The following is a 16,381-nucleotide window of genomic DNA, read 5'->3' on the forward strand; positions in this document are numbered from 1 at the left end:
TCTACGCCCACCTGGACAAGCCGGATAGCACTGTGAGGGTCATGTTTTTTGACTTCTCCAGTGCTTTCAACACCATTCGGCCGGCCTTGCTGGGAGAGAAGCTGACAGCAATGCAGGTGGATGCCCCCCTTGTGTCCTGGATTGTTGACTACCTGACTGGTAGACCACAGTATGTACGCCTTCCACACTGTGTATCAGACATCATGATCAGCAATACTGGGGCCCCGCAAGGGACTGTACTCTCTCCCTTCCTATTCACAATTTACACCACCGACTTTAGCTATCACACAGAATCCTGCCATCTTCAGAAGTTCTCTGACGATTCTGTTGTGGTTGGATGTATCAGTAAGGGTGACGAGACGGAGTATAGAGCTGCGGTGAGGGACTTTGTTACATGGTGTGATCAGAACCATCTGCAGCTCAACGTGACAAAGACCAAAGAACTTGTTGTGGATCTAAGGAGGAAAAAATATATACCGGTGACCCCTATTTCAATCAGGGGGGTCCCCGTCGACATTGTGGAGGATTATAAATACCTGGGAGTGCACATAGACAATAAACTGAACTGGGCTAAGAACACTCAAGCGCTTTACAAGAAGGGCCAAAGCCGTCTCTATTTTTTGAGGAGGCTAAGGTCCTTTAACATTGACAGGAGGATGCTGCAGATGTTCTACGAATCGGTGGTAGCTAGTGCTATCCTATATGCGGTCGCATGCTGGGGAAGCAGACTGAGGGTGGCAGATGCAAATAAACTGAATAAATTGATCCGTAAAGCCGGTAATGTGGTGGGGGTTGAGCTTGACTCCTTATCGGTGGTGTCAGAAAGGAGGATGCTGTCCAAACTGAATGTCATCTTGGGTAATGTCTCCCATCCACTCTATGAGCTGCTACTCAAACACAGGAGCACTTTCAGTGCAAGACTTATTCTCCCAAAATGTACCACTGAGCGCCACAGGAAGTCATTTCTGCCAGTGGCCATTAAGCTTTATAATTCTACCCTCTGAGTGTCTGACACAGGAACCATCAGTTAGTTTTTTTAATTTTTAATATTTTTGTTGCTGTGCAACATTAATTGCTTAATCTGACCTGTTTTAAAATGAATGTGTAATATTTTAGTTATTTATTCCCTTGTTCACTGGAACATTAGATTGAAAGAATATGTTCTTATAATATTTATTGTTGTGGGCAATTGTGACAAAGAATTTCCCCTTGGGGATTAATAAAGTATTACTGAACTGAACTGAACTGTACTGAAAAGAAGTGGAACTAAATCGAGACACCCACATCCTTACCAGGAAATCAGCACAAAAATTAGATGGTGCCTACTTCCTGATGAAGACTGCAGTCCATGGCAAAGTCCTTCCTTCTTGGACTGGTTTTAACACAGTGATCCGTGGAGATCCAATTCCACCACCAACCAACTTTGGGTACCTTCCAGTGATTGATGCAAGTCCTACAGAATTAGGAACTGTAAAAACCATCCTTAAAAGATCAACAGAAATTGCAGACAGACTCCAACTTCAGTAGATAGTTCTAGTCTTTGACCAAGCCATCTATGCCAAAGCTCAGGAGATACGGTGGAAGAGTGAAACATACAAGGCAAGACTTACAATTAGAATGGGGGAGTTTCACACATGCATGGCTTTCCTATCATGTATTGGCAAGCGATTTGGAGATGCTGGCTTACAAGACATTCTGATGGAAGCTGATGTTATTGCTGCTGGGTCTGTTGGGGGAGTTATAACAGGTCATCAATATAACAGAAGCATCCGAAGCCACAAGTTGATGTGTGAGGCACTACACAGGTTACGCTGGCAAGCCTACCTTGAAACCCTTTCTCAAGACTGCTGTGAAGCTGCTTTAAAAGATGCTGCTGACCTCCAAAATGCCTTTCCTGAAGAAATATGTCAAGTAATTATTGAATTACAGGTGTTCAACACAATCCTTGAAGGCTATGACAAATTCAACAAGAATGCAAGACATACCAGTTTTGGAGTTCCTACATTGAAATGGTAGAGGATCTGCTATCATTCATCAGGGCCACACGAGAGGCAAACTGGGGTCTGCATCTTTAGGCATTTGTTGAATTCTTTCAGCAACCTCTCAACACAGATAAGGTTGAATTTCATGCACCATTCGTCCCCTTGGAATTATAAGGTTCTATCTGACATTTTTGTCAAAATTGAGTTATTTCACATATTCTTATTCCGTGACAACTTATTTACATTTTGTGATGTTTTTTAAGTTGTGTACATTTTGGAACTTTTTATTTAGAAAATTAAAAAGGTTCTCTCTACACAGTCGAATGGAATGCAAAAACTTTAAAGCTCAATATCTCAAAACCAGTCAGAATGCAGATAGAACCTTATAATTCCAAGTTGGCGCATTAAAAAAAAAATGAAACGCAAGACATTTAAGGACACAGCTACCTCAAGTGTCACCAAAGTAAGAGGCCGTGAGATAGCCATCAAAGCAGATAGAGATCTCTATGCAAGGCTTATTGTGGTTGGAACAGTGAGGAAGATAGACATAGGGGAAATGCTGGTCTATAGTCTGGGGCCCTTGCCTGCAGCAATTGCAAACGTTGATGGCTCGATTGTAAAAACAGACAAAGCCAAATTAATGCACTTTCTAGAAGGGTCAGTAAATCCACCAGCCAGTTGAAATCCCTAATGGCTCAACCTGGGTGTGTGATGCAATGGCACTAGTACAAGCCATGAAACCCCAAAATACTTTTGGAAGATTTGCCAACAATGTACTTATGTACCTGATCAACGCAGCCAAAGCAAGTAAATCAAAAGTTGTGCATTTTGTCCCTGATACCTACTAACAGATTAGCATAAACGACGCGGAACGAGACAGACGATCTACAAAAGGATGTCAGTTGACTAAAATATATTCAGCTGACCAGAAAACACCAAAACAATGGTGCAAGTTCTTGTCTTGTGGTGACAACAAGGACCAACTGCAACAGTTTTTCTTTGAGTCATGGTCTAAGTCTAGGATAGATCATATTGAGGACATTACATTGGTAGTTGGACATGGCTCTGAGTGTCATGTAATCAGAATAAACAACAGTGGCACAGACCTTGAGGTGTTACCACAGCCAGCACTGTCTACGATACAGGAGGAGGCAGACACTCGGCTGTTGCTTCACTGTGCGCATGCCTCACAGTACAGTACAAATATTGTGATCAACAGTCCTGATACTGATGTGTTTGTATTGGCCATTTCGTTCTGCAGGGAAATTGGAGCAAACATCACAGGTAAAGGAGAAAACAAACGCACCATACATGTACAGCAAATACAGAGCCATCTAGGTGATAAGATAACAGATGCTCTGATTGGACTTCACTGTTTCACTGGCTGTGATACAGTAAGTGCTGTGTATGGCGTTGGTAAAGTAAAGGCAAAAACTGCTTTCTAACGAAGACCATTGTGCCACAATGAGTAGGTTGGGAACAGCTTTTCAACTGCCAGCAGATCTGTATGAAGCTACAGAAGCATTTACCTGTGCACTATGACCTTAACCGTTTTTTTTTACATAGCAGCAACAAAGACTTAAAATACTCCGTCATGTATGGTCATACAGACTTAAGAAATATGAAAAAAGAATCTGTGAGATGTCTACTTTTGTATGTGTCCACTTACAATCAAAACAAAACGTGCTTTTGTAAAATAAAGAAAATAAACAGGGTGTGCTTTCTGCCTCTCCGTCTCGTGAACTTTTTTTTCTTGAGCACGTCCCTAAACAAACAAAACTCAGCGAATACTTGTCACACATTTATGAGCTCTGTATCTTTATAATCATTTAAGTGTGTAGTTTTAAATGACCTGATTCAAAAAGAAAACACATATTCTCTGTTTAAGTAATTTGTATAAAACCAACAAGATATCCAGTTTCTCAAACCCTTGCTCATTATTTTTAATGTGACCACACCCACACGCGCAAAACATATAGACAAGCAAATCGCGCTCATTACCTCAAAAACAATGCACCTAACCTCATCAGTCCTCTGCTGTTTGCCGAGTTTGGAAGACGCGCGCGAGATTATATTATTTACTTCCGAAGAAGAAGAACGCGATTTGAAGACAAAGATTTTAAGGTAAGAAATAATTCTGAATTATATTAGTTAGTGTTATTGTTGCATAAACTTCACATTCAGCAGCTTCATCGCTTCAGTAAATGTTCTCTTGCATGCGCTGTCTGTTTTTAAAGTAAAACGCATGTTTTTACTCCAATCTCATTTTTCATAACGTCATAACAATTGTAAACATTTGAAGTAACATATGATAATCAATTATATTTTTACTCTAGTGTAGTGTTACTGAAGTGTTTAACGATTTATAGGCTGCCTAGCTTCTATAGGCTTGTTATTATTATTGTATGCAGCACTGCATGTATATGCCTACAAGACACAACAAGTTAACGCCTCCTCGCATACAGCTTTCTTACACAATTTTAAATCAATATATTGTCTTTTCTGAATGAGTATGCAGGATGATTTTCACATAGTTTTGAAGCAAATATTCTAGGCTACATGATACAATTTTGAAAAGTCTTGTGAAGAAATAATCAGTATGGGTATTATCACCTTATTTCAGTGACATTTTTTTTTTCACAAACCACGCATAAACATCATTATCTCAAAACTACAAACTTTTACATACATGCTGCTGACATATTATTGTAGCAGAGTGTGTGCTGAATACAGTGTAATAAGACTTTAGCCATGAAAATGTCACAAGTAACAGAAATAAGCGCAAATGTCAGAGCATGTCAGAACACCTCCAGGACCCAGAAAACACCTCAGACCCCAGAGGGTTAAAGACTGTAGGGATGTCAATTATGAAAGGTCTCAGCTGGTCAAGAGTGGAAAGTGCACAGACAGAAGTCTACCACCAAACAGCACCCAGCGGGCAAACTACCAGGCAGCCATATACAGAAGGTCCCTGGAGAGTCAGCCTGATGTTCCCCCACCAGTGGCCCATGGTTGGAAGATTGAGGGAGACTTATTTGGGATTGACGGGATGACACTTCCCCCAGCCCCTGTCGGCATCTTGGAGCTTGTGTACTGCTCCTGTAAAAAAAAACACAATTTGTCAAAGGGAGATGCACATGCAAACTGACTGAGCTCCCATGTACAGACATGTGTCTTTGTGTGGACTGTGAGAACTTCCCAAATTAGGTATCAATGTAGGCGTCCTTCTAGCAAGCGGAAAGAGAAATGTAAAATACATTTCGTTTGAATTACTTTGTTGTTGTTTGCTGATAAAATGTAGAATGTTAAGGATAAATATTGTAATGAAATGTTATTTAATACGGTATCTCTTCCATGACTAGCTATTAGGGTATCTGCTGACTGCTGTTGATGTAATAAACCTATGTAATACATGCAGGGTTGCCAACTTTGGTGATTTGCCTGGAGTGAGATTTCTCCCCAAACATGCGCATGCAGCGGCCTACTGGAAATTTTGGCCGGCGGCCACTGCTCTGCCGCCACCACAAACCTCTTACCATCTAAACCTACACCGACTACATTAATTTCCCAATGTTTGATGTTTTTGTTTTGATAAGTTTCTTTTTGTTTCTGGAAAGTTTCTTTTTGTTTCTGGAAAGTTTCTTTTTGTTTTGATAAGTTTCTTTTTGTTTTGATAAGTTTCTTTTTGTTCACAGTTACTTTGACTATTTGATTTATTATGTGATTTGTTATGATCAGGGCATTGCTGAAAGTTCACCAAGCTCCCCTGAATAAAGTATGGTTGATGATTAACTAAGGTCATAATCTATGAGGTTAATGCATGGATGAGGACATGGCATTGCATCTATTCTACTTTATCGTCAACTCATAATCTGATTCAATAGGTTGTGTTAGTAAACTGAGGTTAATACACGGTTTGGTTTTTTGTTTGCATAACACACGGTGAATAAAACAATGCATGGTGCTTATATTCAGGAAATTGCTATATATTGGGCCCTTAGAATGGTCCATTACCTTCCTGTCTGTCATAACAATTTTGCTTTGGTTAATTTTACTGGGAAAAAAATAGTGGGAACGTTTCTTGAAAACCTTCATTTATTTATATAGGTGTTCACAAAAAGTCTTTACAAGTGCCTTGTAAACTGGAAAAAAACCCTGAATATGTGTCAACCATTTCAAATGGTTTCTCCTACACTGACGTTTGGCCTGTTGTAACGGGTTGTGGCAGACTTAGCATCTTTTATAATCTGAGCAGGGGGCTCATATTTGTAGCAGGGCTCAATGTCACTCATTTTGATAGACATAATGGATGAAAGTGTGCCATCAAGAGACAGTTTATTCCGTGTGTCTGTCTTGTTAAGTCCAACCACAGAGAAGGTACGTTCAGCATCAGCGTTAGAATGTGGCAGAATCAACACTAGCTGTGCAACCTTTACCAGTCTTGGGAATTGTAGGGTTCCACTTATGTGATTCTTCACAGTGCTGAGATAGGCCCAAATTCTATCCATCCTGTGATACTCTCCATCTGCACTCTCTCTGACAACAGCATCTCTCCAGATGGCATCAGGGATGTCTTTTTCTTCCATCATCTGGTACTCCAGGAATTCATCATTTAAGTGGTCCTGTTCCCTCAGCTCGTCATATGGCAGGAGATGGTTGAACCTAAACATTAGAGAAACAGAATGAACCATCACTTGTATACCAACTCCTAAAGTTATTCCACCTTTTCTCCACTATAATAATGGTAGGATGGATACCTTTGAACAAAGTACTGCACATAATCCACAGCAACATCCATTTTCTGCTTGAAGTCCACAAACTTTGCATACTGCAGCACTTGGTCATTCAGAGGCAGCTTGGCCAAGGCATACTCCACTGATCTTATGAAGAAACTTCTTGCTGCCATGTGGAACTTCTTAACAGCCTCAGGGGAGACATGACCAGCTTCAGCAAGCCTGTTCAAGGTGGTTCTTGTTGTGAAGCCAATGCCAAGCTGTGAATCTACAAGCATCACAGAATGCACAATTGATTACCAAGAGCAACTTAAGACCAGCCAATAAAGTATTAAGATAACTGTCTTTTGTTCCCTCATACTGACCCGGGAGTTGTTTCTCTTCATTCCTGATGTCCACACTGTCCACATCAACTGCTCTGAAAGCTCCTGGCTTCAGGAATTTTGACATCAGTTTCTTTATGAAAAACCTGATCTTTAGAAAAACACAAAAATGTTATTCTACTTACTTTTAAGCAAAGCAACACTGGGATGGCTTAGAAATAAGGATTTAAGTCCCATGTAATAATCTGTAATATTAACTACTTGCAACATTGAGTGTTACATACTTGGTCATGTAGTAGGTAGACGGAGGGGTCTTGACGTTGGAAGAGAAGGTTGAAGTGTGTAAAGATGATCAGCGTGGACTGATAAAAGAGCAGGTGAATTTCAGTCATTGGATCTTCAAACAGCACACGCAATCGGACGCACCTTGCTTGTTTCTCATCTGAAAGTAGAAATACAGGCAAAAGCAAAAATATCAATAGGAAACAATAAGTAATGATTAATGAATTGGAATATTGATGAAAATTTAATTTAGGCTACTTCAATAATTCTGAAGGCTAATCAGACAGAGAATGTAAAGGCTCATAAAACTTTTGCATTTATGCACATTTGAGTTAATTAGCAAAAATGATGGTGTGACAAATTGAACCTGAAAATATTGAACTGCTTCATAATATTCAAATTTTCTGAGATACTCAATTCTGTTTTAAAACCTGTAAGCTATGGCCTAATCATCAAAATTAGACTTGAAATATTTCACATTGTGTATAATGAATCAATGCAACATTGAATTAAGTAATTGAATGAAAAATTATTTTTTAAATTTACTTTACAATGTAATTCATTGATCCCTACTTGTGCATCTTGAAATGTTATGCTTTACTAATGATAGGTTTCCATAGCAAGTGATATTCAGCCAATAGGTTTATAAAGCATACACTAGGTCAGTACTTACTGCAGCTTCCAAAATAACTTTTGAGTGCAGCATAGAGGCGTAGAATACGGGTAACAACCTGCTCCAGACTCAGCCACCGTGTGCTCACATGAAGCAGCGTTTCCATGCAAGTCGTGTCACAGAACACACAAAACTCTGAAATGATAAATCATTGATTAATGCAAATGAGCAGTTCAATGCATATAAAGGGATTGTAGAATTGATGAATTACGTATTATACCTTGTTCTTTGATGTTTAACAAATGTATTCTACTTTGATTTATCAATAAGCTCAAATACAATTTTACAGTCCTATTACCCCCTTACATTTAGGCTGGGTATTGAAATGGTCTGTTTTGGCCAAATGGCCCCTCTTTAGCAATGATTACTGAAATGTAGTTAAAATTACATCATATTACATCATTTGAATTACCATCAAGTTTATTCTTCCGTTTGGTGCTGCTCTTGAACCAATAGCCGACATCCACAGCCATGTCTTCAATATCAAACCCTGTGATCTATTTTTTTAAAGGCAGATATTAACACCGTTCCCAGAAAGCATGCAAGTGTTGTATGTAAATAAATATTTTCCTTTGGAGTACATTTTTGTAATACATGTCTGCGACTAATTTCAGTATTTACCTCAGTGTACACTGCACCAGCAGCAGATGCATTATTGTGCACTATGTGGCACGGGCAGCCCAATGTGAACAAAGAGGGGTGCTCTTTCAGAACCCTTGTTTTTATGGAGTTTCTGTCTCCCACATTCACACTGGCATTGTCCACAGAAAGGGAAATGCAATTAGTCCACGGTATTGAGTGCTTTTTCAACACGGAGTCTATCTTGGCAAAAATGGTTGCTGCAGTGCCACAATGCTCTCCTTCTGTTACCCCCATGTCCAGGAATCGGTGGACCACCCCATCCTTGTCAAAGGTCTTTATAGTCATGGGATTCATTTTCTCCTTCCCTGAATTCACAATAATATAGTTAAGTCAGGCCAAAGTTAGTTGCAAAAGGTACCCACGAGAAATAATTAAATGTCACCTGTGTCATTGGACCCATCTGTTGAGAGACTGAATGGCTTCTCCCTTAAGTGTTTCACAAGCTCAGACAAAAGATAGGGACTGACTGCCCCATTAATGATGGCCGACGTTTTGGTTCTCGCTGAGGAATATTTCTTTGCAATTTTTGAGTCAGGAAAACACTCCCTGAAAAGAGGACTGAGATGATCAGCGAATGCTAACGGAATATTATGGTTGACCATGACCACCGCAACCTTGATCTCTGCCCTCCTAGTCTGCAAAATTAGAAACATAATAGAGTTACCTTTAGTACATAAAATACATAATACATAAAAAGATTAAATTTAACATCTGAAGTTGAACGTGAGCCTATGTGTGCACTTGCATGGATCTTAATTTACTAATCACCTGAGTCTCAAGTTTCAGTTCATCAGTTCTTGAACAAAATAAACTGTGTATTCTCTGGGAGCTTTCAAGACTTTTCTGTTTTTTTATGTGACCGTCACTGGTGATGTGCCTCTGCACATCCGCTCTCCCTTGATGGCTGCACTCCAGCTCACGCCTGCAGATGTCACACCAGAAATGGTGCTGGGTGGTGCCAGGTTTTATAAAAGGCCACTCTGTACTCCAGGCACTACTGAATTTTGTACTGTACTTTGCAGCTCCTGTTCTGGCCCTTTTCTTGCTTGAATTTCGACTGGCATCCTCCTCGTCATCCTGACAATGTCCCTCTTCCACCACCCTTGCCTCTATCTAAAAGGCAGGGTTAAATCTACATAATAACATGGCATCTTTCTTTCCAACTACACAATTATTCACGATACAGTAGCCAATACGCCTTATGCACAGCTGCACTACTTCCTGAACTTCAGCCAGCTCCTTTGTTTCCTGTCTGCCATTATTGGACAAACTGGTTAATCCAGGTGAGTCTGACCAACAACAATAATCAGACACACCTGGATTAACCAGTTTGTCCAATAATGGCAGACAGGAAACAAAGGAGCTGGCTGAAGTTCAGGAAGTAGTGCAGCTGTGCATAGGGCCTATTATACACACACTACTCTGCAGAATAGCCTACACAAATGCTGAAGCCTCGTCTCGCACCTACCCCCCACCCAGAGTCAGACCTCATATACCTGATATATTACATTTTTATACACACCTGTCTGGTCCCCAACCCCCATTTTAAGCCTACCAGAAAATATATGCTACTACCTTTCTCGCTTAACGTTTACACATGTTTATCATCTAGGTCAGGTGTAACAAATAATCATCTTTGAAACCAATTAGCTTACCTGCTGGTGAGATTCTGTTGTCTCCCCAATCTCCTCTCTACGTTTGTCCGTCCTCTTTCGAAAATATGTCAGCAAACTCATGATCTAACAAGGAGTTATAATCCATGATTGTTAACCCCGTTTTGTGTTAATAATACCGTTATGCTCATCCGTTTGCCATAGCACTTATAATTCTAATTTAAAAGACAATGTAAACGATAGCTACCTAGCTGACCTAAACTAAGTTAGCTTTCATTAACGTTACACTTAAAACTTGAAACGGTACCGTCTTTGCTTCGCTAAAAGTATAATAATGCGACTTTCTATCAGACAAAGTTTAATAATGACATACAGTTGAGCAAGTATCGTTTTGATAATATGTTTCTTACCTAGATAACCATTCTGATTCTACACAAAACAGGCCACGTTTTCCTGGCGTTGAAGGTGAAGATGCCATGGAAGAATGCCAGGCGTCACTGACGTAACACGACGACAAATGTTTCCAGCGAATCAACAAGCAGAGAAAGGCATTAGACACAGCAGTGGTCCAATCAGCAGTTACGAGCCTGAACTTGTTTATAGTAATCCGGAAATTAGTGCAAATGAGTGAAAAAAAAAATACAGCACAGAAGAATGTCTCTGTTAGCGTGAGATTTCATTTTTGAGAGTGAAAAAAAAAATACAGCACAGAAGAATGTCTATTTTAGCGTGAGATTTCGTTTTTGAGCGTGAGAGCGTGAGATTGAGGCTGAATGCGTGACAATCACGCCAGATGCGTGAGAGTTGGCAACCCTGCTGGCAACCCTGTACATGTTATCTCTTCCATGCCTAGCCAGTAACATTAGGTTGTCTGTAGTTGATGTAATCGTATGTAACGTTAGCTAGCTAATAAGGTTACATGTTATCTCTTCTAGCTATTAGGTTATGTAGCTAGTAGATGTAAAATTATATGATAAATGTTATCTTTTCCACTTTAATCTCTGTCTAGTATTCGTCTTTCATATCCTAATTTACGGCGCTACAGCCTGATAGAATAACTGTTTACGTTAACATGCATTGCTAAAATTACATCTAGCTAACGTTTACATGCTAACACGCTAGCTCGGTATCTCCTCAAAAATAATGTTTTCTTCTCTGTGATCATTATGTCATTTCTAACAAGTGTAGCGTTACCTGTAAATACAAACATAAAACGGAATAACGTTATATGTTAACGGTTTACAGAGTTCATGCACTAAGCTAACGTTATAAGACAGGTATAAACAGCAGTATTTACCGGAGCATTACACCTGGAATCTTGGATGCCGCTGTTAATGTTTCTCGACTTCGGATAGGATTCCTGCTGGATAATATTTGATTGTGTAGGTTTCGTTAGAGAAGATTTTAATGGTGATTCCCCCAAGATTTTACACCATAAAAAGTGCTCCCTCTTTTATGGCAAGAGCTCATGGATGTGGCTAGTAGCTAGCTAGAGAACGCATGTGCTACAGTACAGTCGTGGGAATGGCACTATATTTTGAATGAATATTATTGGCAGACGTTAGTCACGTTACGATAGAATTTGTTTTTTGATTGGTTAGATGTATAGTACTCCCTCGCGTTTGCCTAATCCGTTTATTAAACGTAAATTTAGTTTTCAAAAAAATATGATCGACTTGACACTGCCAACAAACAGATACGTGTTCAGAAAAAAATTATTTCGTTTATGTGAAAAAAGCAGCTACTCTATCCTCGAGGATCTATCATTTCAAAAACTAAAGCAGATAGCAGCGTTCGGCCCACCGTCTAAATGGTTTGTGACGCACCTGCACAGGCTTTTCTGAAAAAGGTGAAAGGGCACACAGGCTACCATGGGTGTGAAAAGTGCATTCAAGATGGCGTGTACATGGAGAACAGGATGACCTTCCTGTTTTAGTTTTTGAAAATGATAGATCCTCGAGGATAGAGTAGCTGCTTTTTTCACATAAACTAAATAATTTTTTTCTGAACACGTATCTGTTTGTTGGCAGTGTCAAGTCGATCATATTTTGCCTTACCTTCTGGCTTGCTTAGTTGGGGACATTTAATATTCAACAATATTATAGATCTGCCTTAAAGGTGGATGATGATGAAATTGTTTTTTGTATTATTTTCATGTTATCACTGTGAAGCTGCTTTGATACAATCTGTATTGTAAAAAGCGCTATATAAATAAAGGTGACTTGACTTGACCTTCCCTAGAAATTACATGCCTCTTAGAAATAATGAGAGTTTCCAAAATAAAACCGATTCAGATCACCACCATGGCACCTCACCTCTGGAAGAAACCTCCTTGGACATAGTCTCTGGATTCCCTTGTGTGCCTTGGAGTCATGAGACGGCTTCTCCACTTGTGGCTTCGGCTGGGTCCTCAGGATTCCGTGCTGACAGAAAGGTTGGTTGGTGCCCAGAAAAATGTTTCCATGGACGCACTGAGGGAAATAGATAGATGGAAGGCGACCGAGTTCAGACAGTTTTTATTGTACACAGGCCATTTTATGCTAAAAGATCTCCTTGGCACAGAGGTGTACAAAAACTTCTTGTTGTTTTTTGTGGGAATTTTCATCCTGAGCAATAACAGCCTAATTGGAGATCACATTGAATATGCCAATGATATCCTGCGACTTTTTGTCACACACTTTGGACATCTATATGGCCCCAAATTCCTGTCCTACAACGTCCACTCTCTTGTACATCTTGCAGAAGATGCAAAATACCATGGCGTACCCAACAACTTCAGCGCTTTCAAATTCGAGGATTACCTGCACAAGCTGAAGAGACTCCTGCGGAAACCTACATGTCCGTTAAGTCAAATTGTAAGAAGGTTTTCTGAGATGCAAAGCTGCAGCAAAGAAAAAAAGAAAAACAACTCAAAGATGCTCAGAAAACTACATACTGTACAGCTGGCCCTCTACCCAAATCTTTTCAGGGAGCTTCACAGTACAGAGAATTAAAAACATGCTCTTACACTCTAAAACTGGACCAGGCTAACAGTTTTGTTTACGTTGGGGGTAAAGTTGCAAAGCTGCAAAATATAATTTCAGAGAGGGATGAAATTTATGTAGCTTACAGTACTACCTTCAACAATCATTATTTTTTTTTGACTATCCCCTTCCATCTTCGGCACTTGGTATTCATCTAGTTGATGACCTCTCAAGAACAACTAATTTCTGCAAGTTTGAGAACATAAAGGGGAAAGCTTTCTTAGTTCCTTATGACCGTTGTTTTGTTTCAGTGTCTCTTTTACACACACAATAATTACATTCTTTTTTTTTTACACATATGTGCTTTTGTTTTGTTACAGATATTTTGTACATTTGAATCATAAACATTTTGAATTGAAAATGTTCATGCATATGAACAACTGAAATTTAAGAAGTGTCTTTAAACATCATGGGGCTCTAAGGTTGTTGCAGTAAAAAAAAAAGAAGAAAAAAAGAGAAACATGTACCTGATAGTGGAGTTTGTGGGAGAAGGGACAACTGGACCTATAGCAAAGTCCTGGTACTCAGATGGCCACTCCTGGTGGCCTCCATTCAAAGACTTGGACCGGTTGCTGAAGAGTGTCATGCTGCGTTCACACCAAACACAAATAAAATTCCCGTCTATCGCGTCTAGTTTGACGCTTGAACATTTTGAATGCATTTGCAAAGTGTAAAAAGCAAGCGTTTGAAGCGAAATTGACGCGCGTCCGAGGTGGTCTGTTTGCAAGAAAGGCCGCGAAATTTACAAATACTACTGTTATTGTGTCACTGTCAAGGGTGTATGCAGGTGGAAGAAGAGGAGGACGGCAGAGAGCTTCAATGTAAGATATTTAATTCCAACAGGTAATCCAAAAAAGGTATAAACAGGCAGATAATCACCTTCACATACATCTAAATACAATTAACAGCTGACAAGGACAGACTGAACAGAGCAAACTAAATACAGACACAAATCACAGAGAATGAGGTGAGCACAGGTGACATGGATGAACAAGATGATAAACAGGTGGGTAATGAGGAAGTGAGTTCAGGTGTGAAGACAAGGGATTCTGGGAAGTGTAGTGCAGACTAAGACAGACAGGTGCAGACGAAGACTGTGACAGTCACGACAATAGAGTAGAATCCCCTAACAATAGAGCACATTCACATCAGTTTGCCGCTCTGTCAGTAACGTTAGTACTATTAGTTACTGCAGCCTACAGTTTGCTAGCTAGCTATGCCTTCGTCACAGAATTGCGTACTACCTGGATGCGATCAAAGCCGGCTCTGTAGTGATCATTTTACACGGGATAGATTTATAAACTTTCGTTGGAGACAACTGGGATTCACTGATAATCCGCTGTTACTGAATGGGGCCGAACCTACTATCTCCCGCCTCGGCCTTCATCCTCCCATCGCGCCGACAACTGGTGCCATCATCGGCAGTCCTTGCCCACCAATGAGTGTAACGGTACGGATCCACTTTTGCGACACGACTGTTGCGTGGTGTCGTGGCCACACCTGCCTTGTGTGCTTATGTTATAATTATAACATATTTATTAAATTATAACAGATAATTATAACATATGGAGATAGTCCACAGTAACTCCACAGTTGAGTGTGGCGACTGCAGCTTTCCCGCGAGTGGGCGTGGTTTCAGCGCAGCCAGCGGACACGCCCCCAGCGTTTGAGAGCTGAGACTACTGCTCATTTTTTTACGATTATGATAGCTTATTTTCTGTACTTTCCGGCTTTTTTTATCATTCAAATTTCGCTGGGTGGCTAATAACACATTTTTCTGTGGTGTGACAAACTCAGAACACATACTTAATTTTGACTTTACAGGGACTTTTATTATGTGAGTTTTTCTTCATCTCATTCAGAAATGTATGACTGCAAGTGTTCAGTGTCACATTCATAGTTAACATATAGCCTAGCTGAACAATGTCATTCCTTCTTTCACACAGGCATTTTACAAAATAATTTATTGAGGCCAAACATATAAAATAAGTTATTGAGGCCAAACATTTAAAATTACATTATAAACTGAAAAGCGGGCCTGCCCCCGTTTATCATGTCACTTCACCACGTGACAGCAGCAAGCAGGCTCCTGATTGGTTAACACTAGAAAGGCCATGACGGTCATTTTGACCGTTTTGAATTTTATATCTGCAATAACTTAAAATAAATAAAATCCTGCTGGTACCTGACTGTTCCTAAAAGTGTCTGTATTTTCATTTAAAATGTTTTTCATATAAATTACACACAAGGCAAAAAACAAATGAACATATTTACCTATTTCGGCCATAGACGGTCATATTGACCGTGCTGAATTTCGCGGTAATCTTTTGTTACATTTCCCGCGATTGACCTTTGTCTCTCTCACTGTCAACAGAAAGCTCAGTAGCGGTCCTGAGTGTTTGCATATATGCTAATTTCTACAAACAAAAAGTATATTAGATTAAATTTGTTGATCAGAAATAGGCTAATAATACCTGACTACGTTATCTATTCTATATTATAAGTTTTTCGACTATTTTCTCTGTTATTGTATTAAAATAAAACGTTTTATAATTAAATAAGATCCTTTTAGTTGTTATTATCTTGTTCTGAGTTATGTTGAATGGATATTGAAATATAGCCTATCTGTAGAAATAGGCTAATAATACCTGGCTACGTTATCTATTTACGAATATATTCTCTATTATATACAAGTTATTAGACTTTTTTCTCTGTTATTACATTAAAATAAAATGTTTTAGAATTAAATAAGATACCTTTAGTTGTTATTATCTTGTTCTGAGTTATGTTGAATGGATATGGAAATATAGCCTATCTGTTGTGAATATGCGATAATTACGGTAGGCTACTAATGATATTATTATTTATAAATGTATAATTAAACTTGTTTAAATCTACAGTTTGGTGTTATTTTGTTTTTAAAAGATATCCTAATACAATAAATGCATTAATCTCTCAACTGGCTGTTTATCATTAAAGATACAGAGTTTGGAATCTAGCGGTCTTGTGGCAGTTAACAAGGGCAGTTATAGTAGTTATGGAATTCTGGCACTTTTAGTGTTAACGCGGCGTGAATTGACGCCAAAGTACAAAAGTCGGCCGTCAGACAT

The 16,381-nt window shown here is 39.4% G+C and overlaps 3 protein-coding genes across 3 annotated transcripts in view; all 3 read right to left on the minus strand.

The window, feature by feature from the left end:
* The window catches only part of LOC307003754 (uncharacterized protein), a 239,208-nt gene that overhangs the window by 102,094 nt on the left and 120,733 nt on the right, over positions 1–16,381 (minus strand). The gene's annotated exons all lie outside the window — the stretch shown is intronic.
* LOC307003757 (uncharacterized protein) lies at positions 5,393–6,910 on the minus strand. Its single transcript, XM_079622543.1, has 2 exons — positions 6,740–6,910; positions 5,393–6,644 (listed from the first exon to the last, which is right to left on the minus strand). Exons 1-2 carry the CDS (start codon positions 6,886–6,888, stop codon positions 6,158–6,160), a joined length of 636 nt encoding a protein of 211 aa, XP_079478669.1. The 5' UTR covers positions 6,889–6,910; the 3' UTR covers positions 5,393–6,157.
* Positions 6,929–11,046, minus strand: LOC307004516 (uncharacterized protein; the record flags this gene model as incomplete). The annotated part of the gene is made up of 9 exons (XM_079623836.1): positions 10,291–11,046; positions 9,404–9,748; positions 9,018–9,270; positions 8,615–8,940; positions 8,406–8,490; positions 7,994–8,128; positions 7,323–7,480; positions 7,077–7,189; positions 6,929–6,983 (listed from the first exon to the last, which is right to left on the minus strand). Exons 1-9 carry the CDS (start codon positions 10,369–10,371, stop codon positions 6,929–6,931), a joined length of 1,551 nt encoding a protein of 516 aa, XP_079479962.1. The 5' UTR covers positions 10,372–11,046.

The sequence above is a fragment of the Phoxinus phoxinus genome, assembly GCF_949152265.1.
Source record: "Phoxinus phoxinus genome assembly, chromosome: 9".
Taxonomy (NCBI): domain Eukaryota; kingdom Metazoa; phylum Chordata; class Actinopteri; order Cypriniformes; family Leuciscidae; genus Phoxinus; species Phoxinus phoxinus.

Coding starts and splice junctions, on each gene's coding strand:
- LOC307003757 (XM_079622543.1), bottom strand. CDS start 6,888: ATGGCAGCAAGAAGTTTCTTCATAAGATCAGTGGAGTATGCCTTGGCC. Junction 6,645..6,739: donor GTGCAGTACTTTGTTCAAAG/GTATCCATCCTA, acceptor TCTAATGTTTAG/GTTCAACCATCTCCTGCCAT.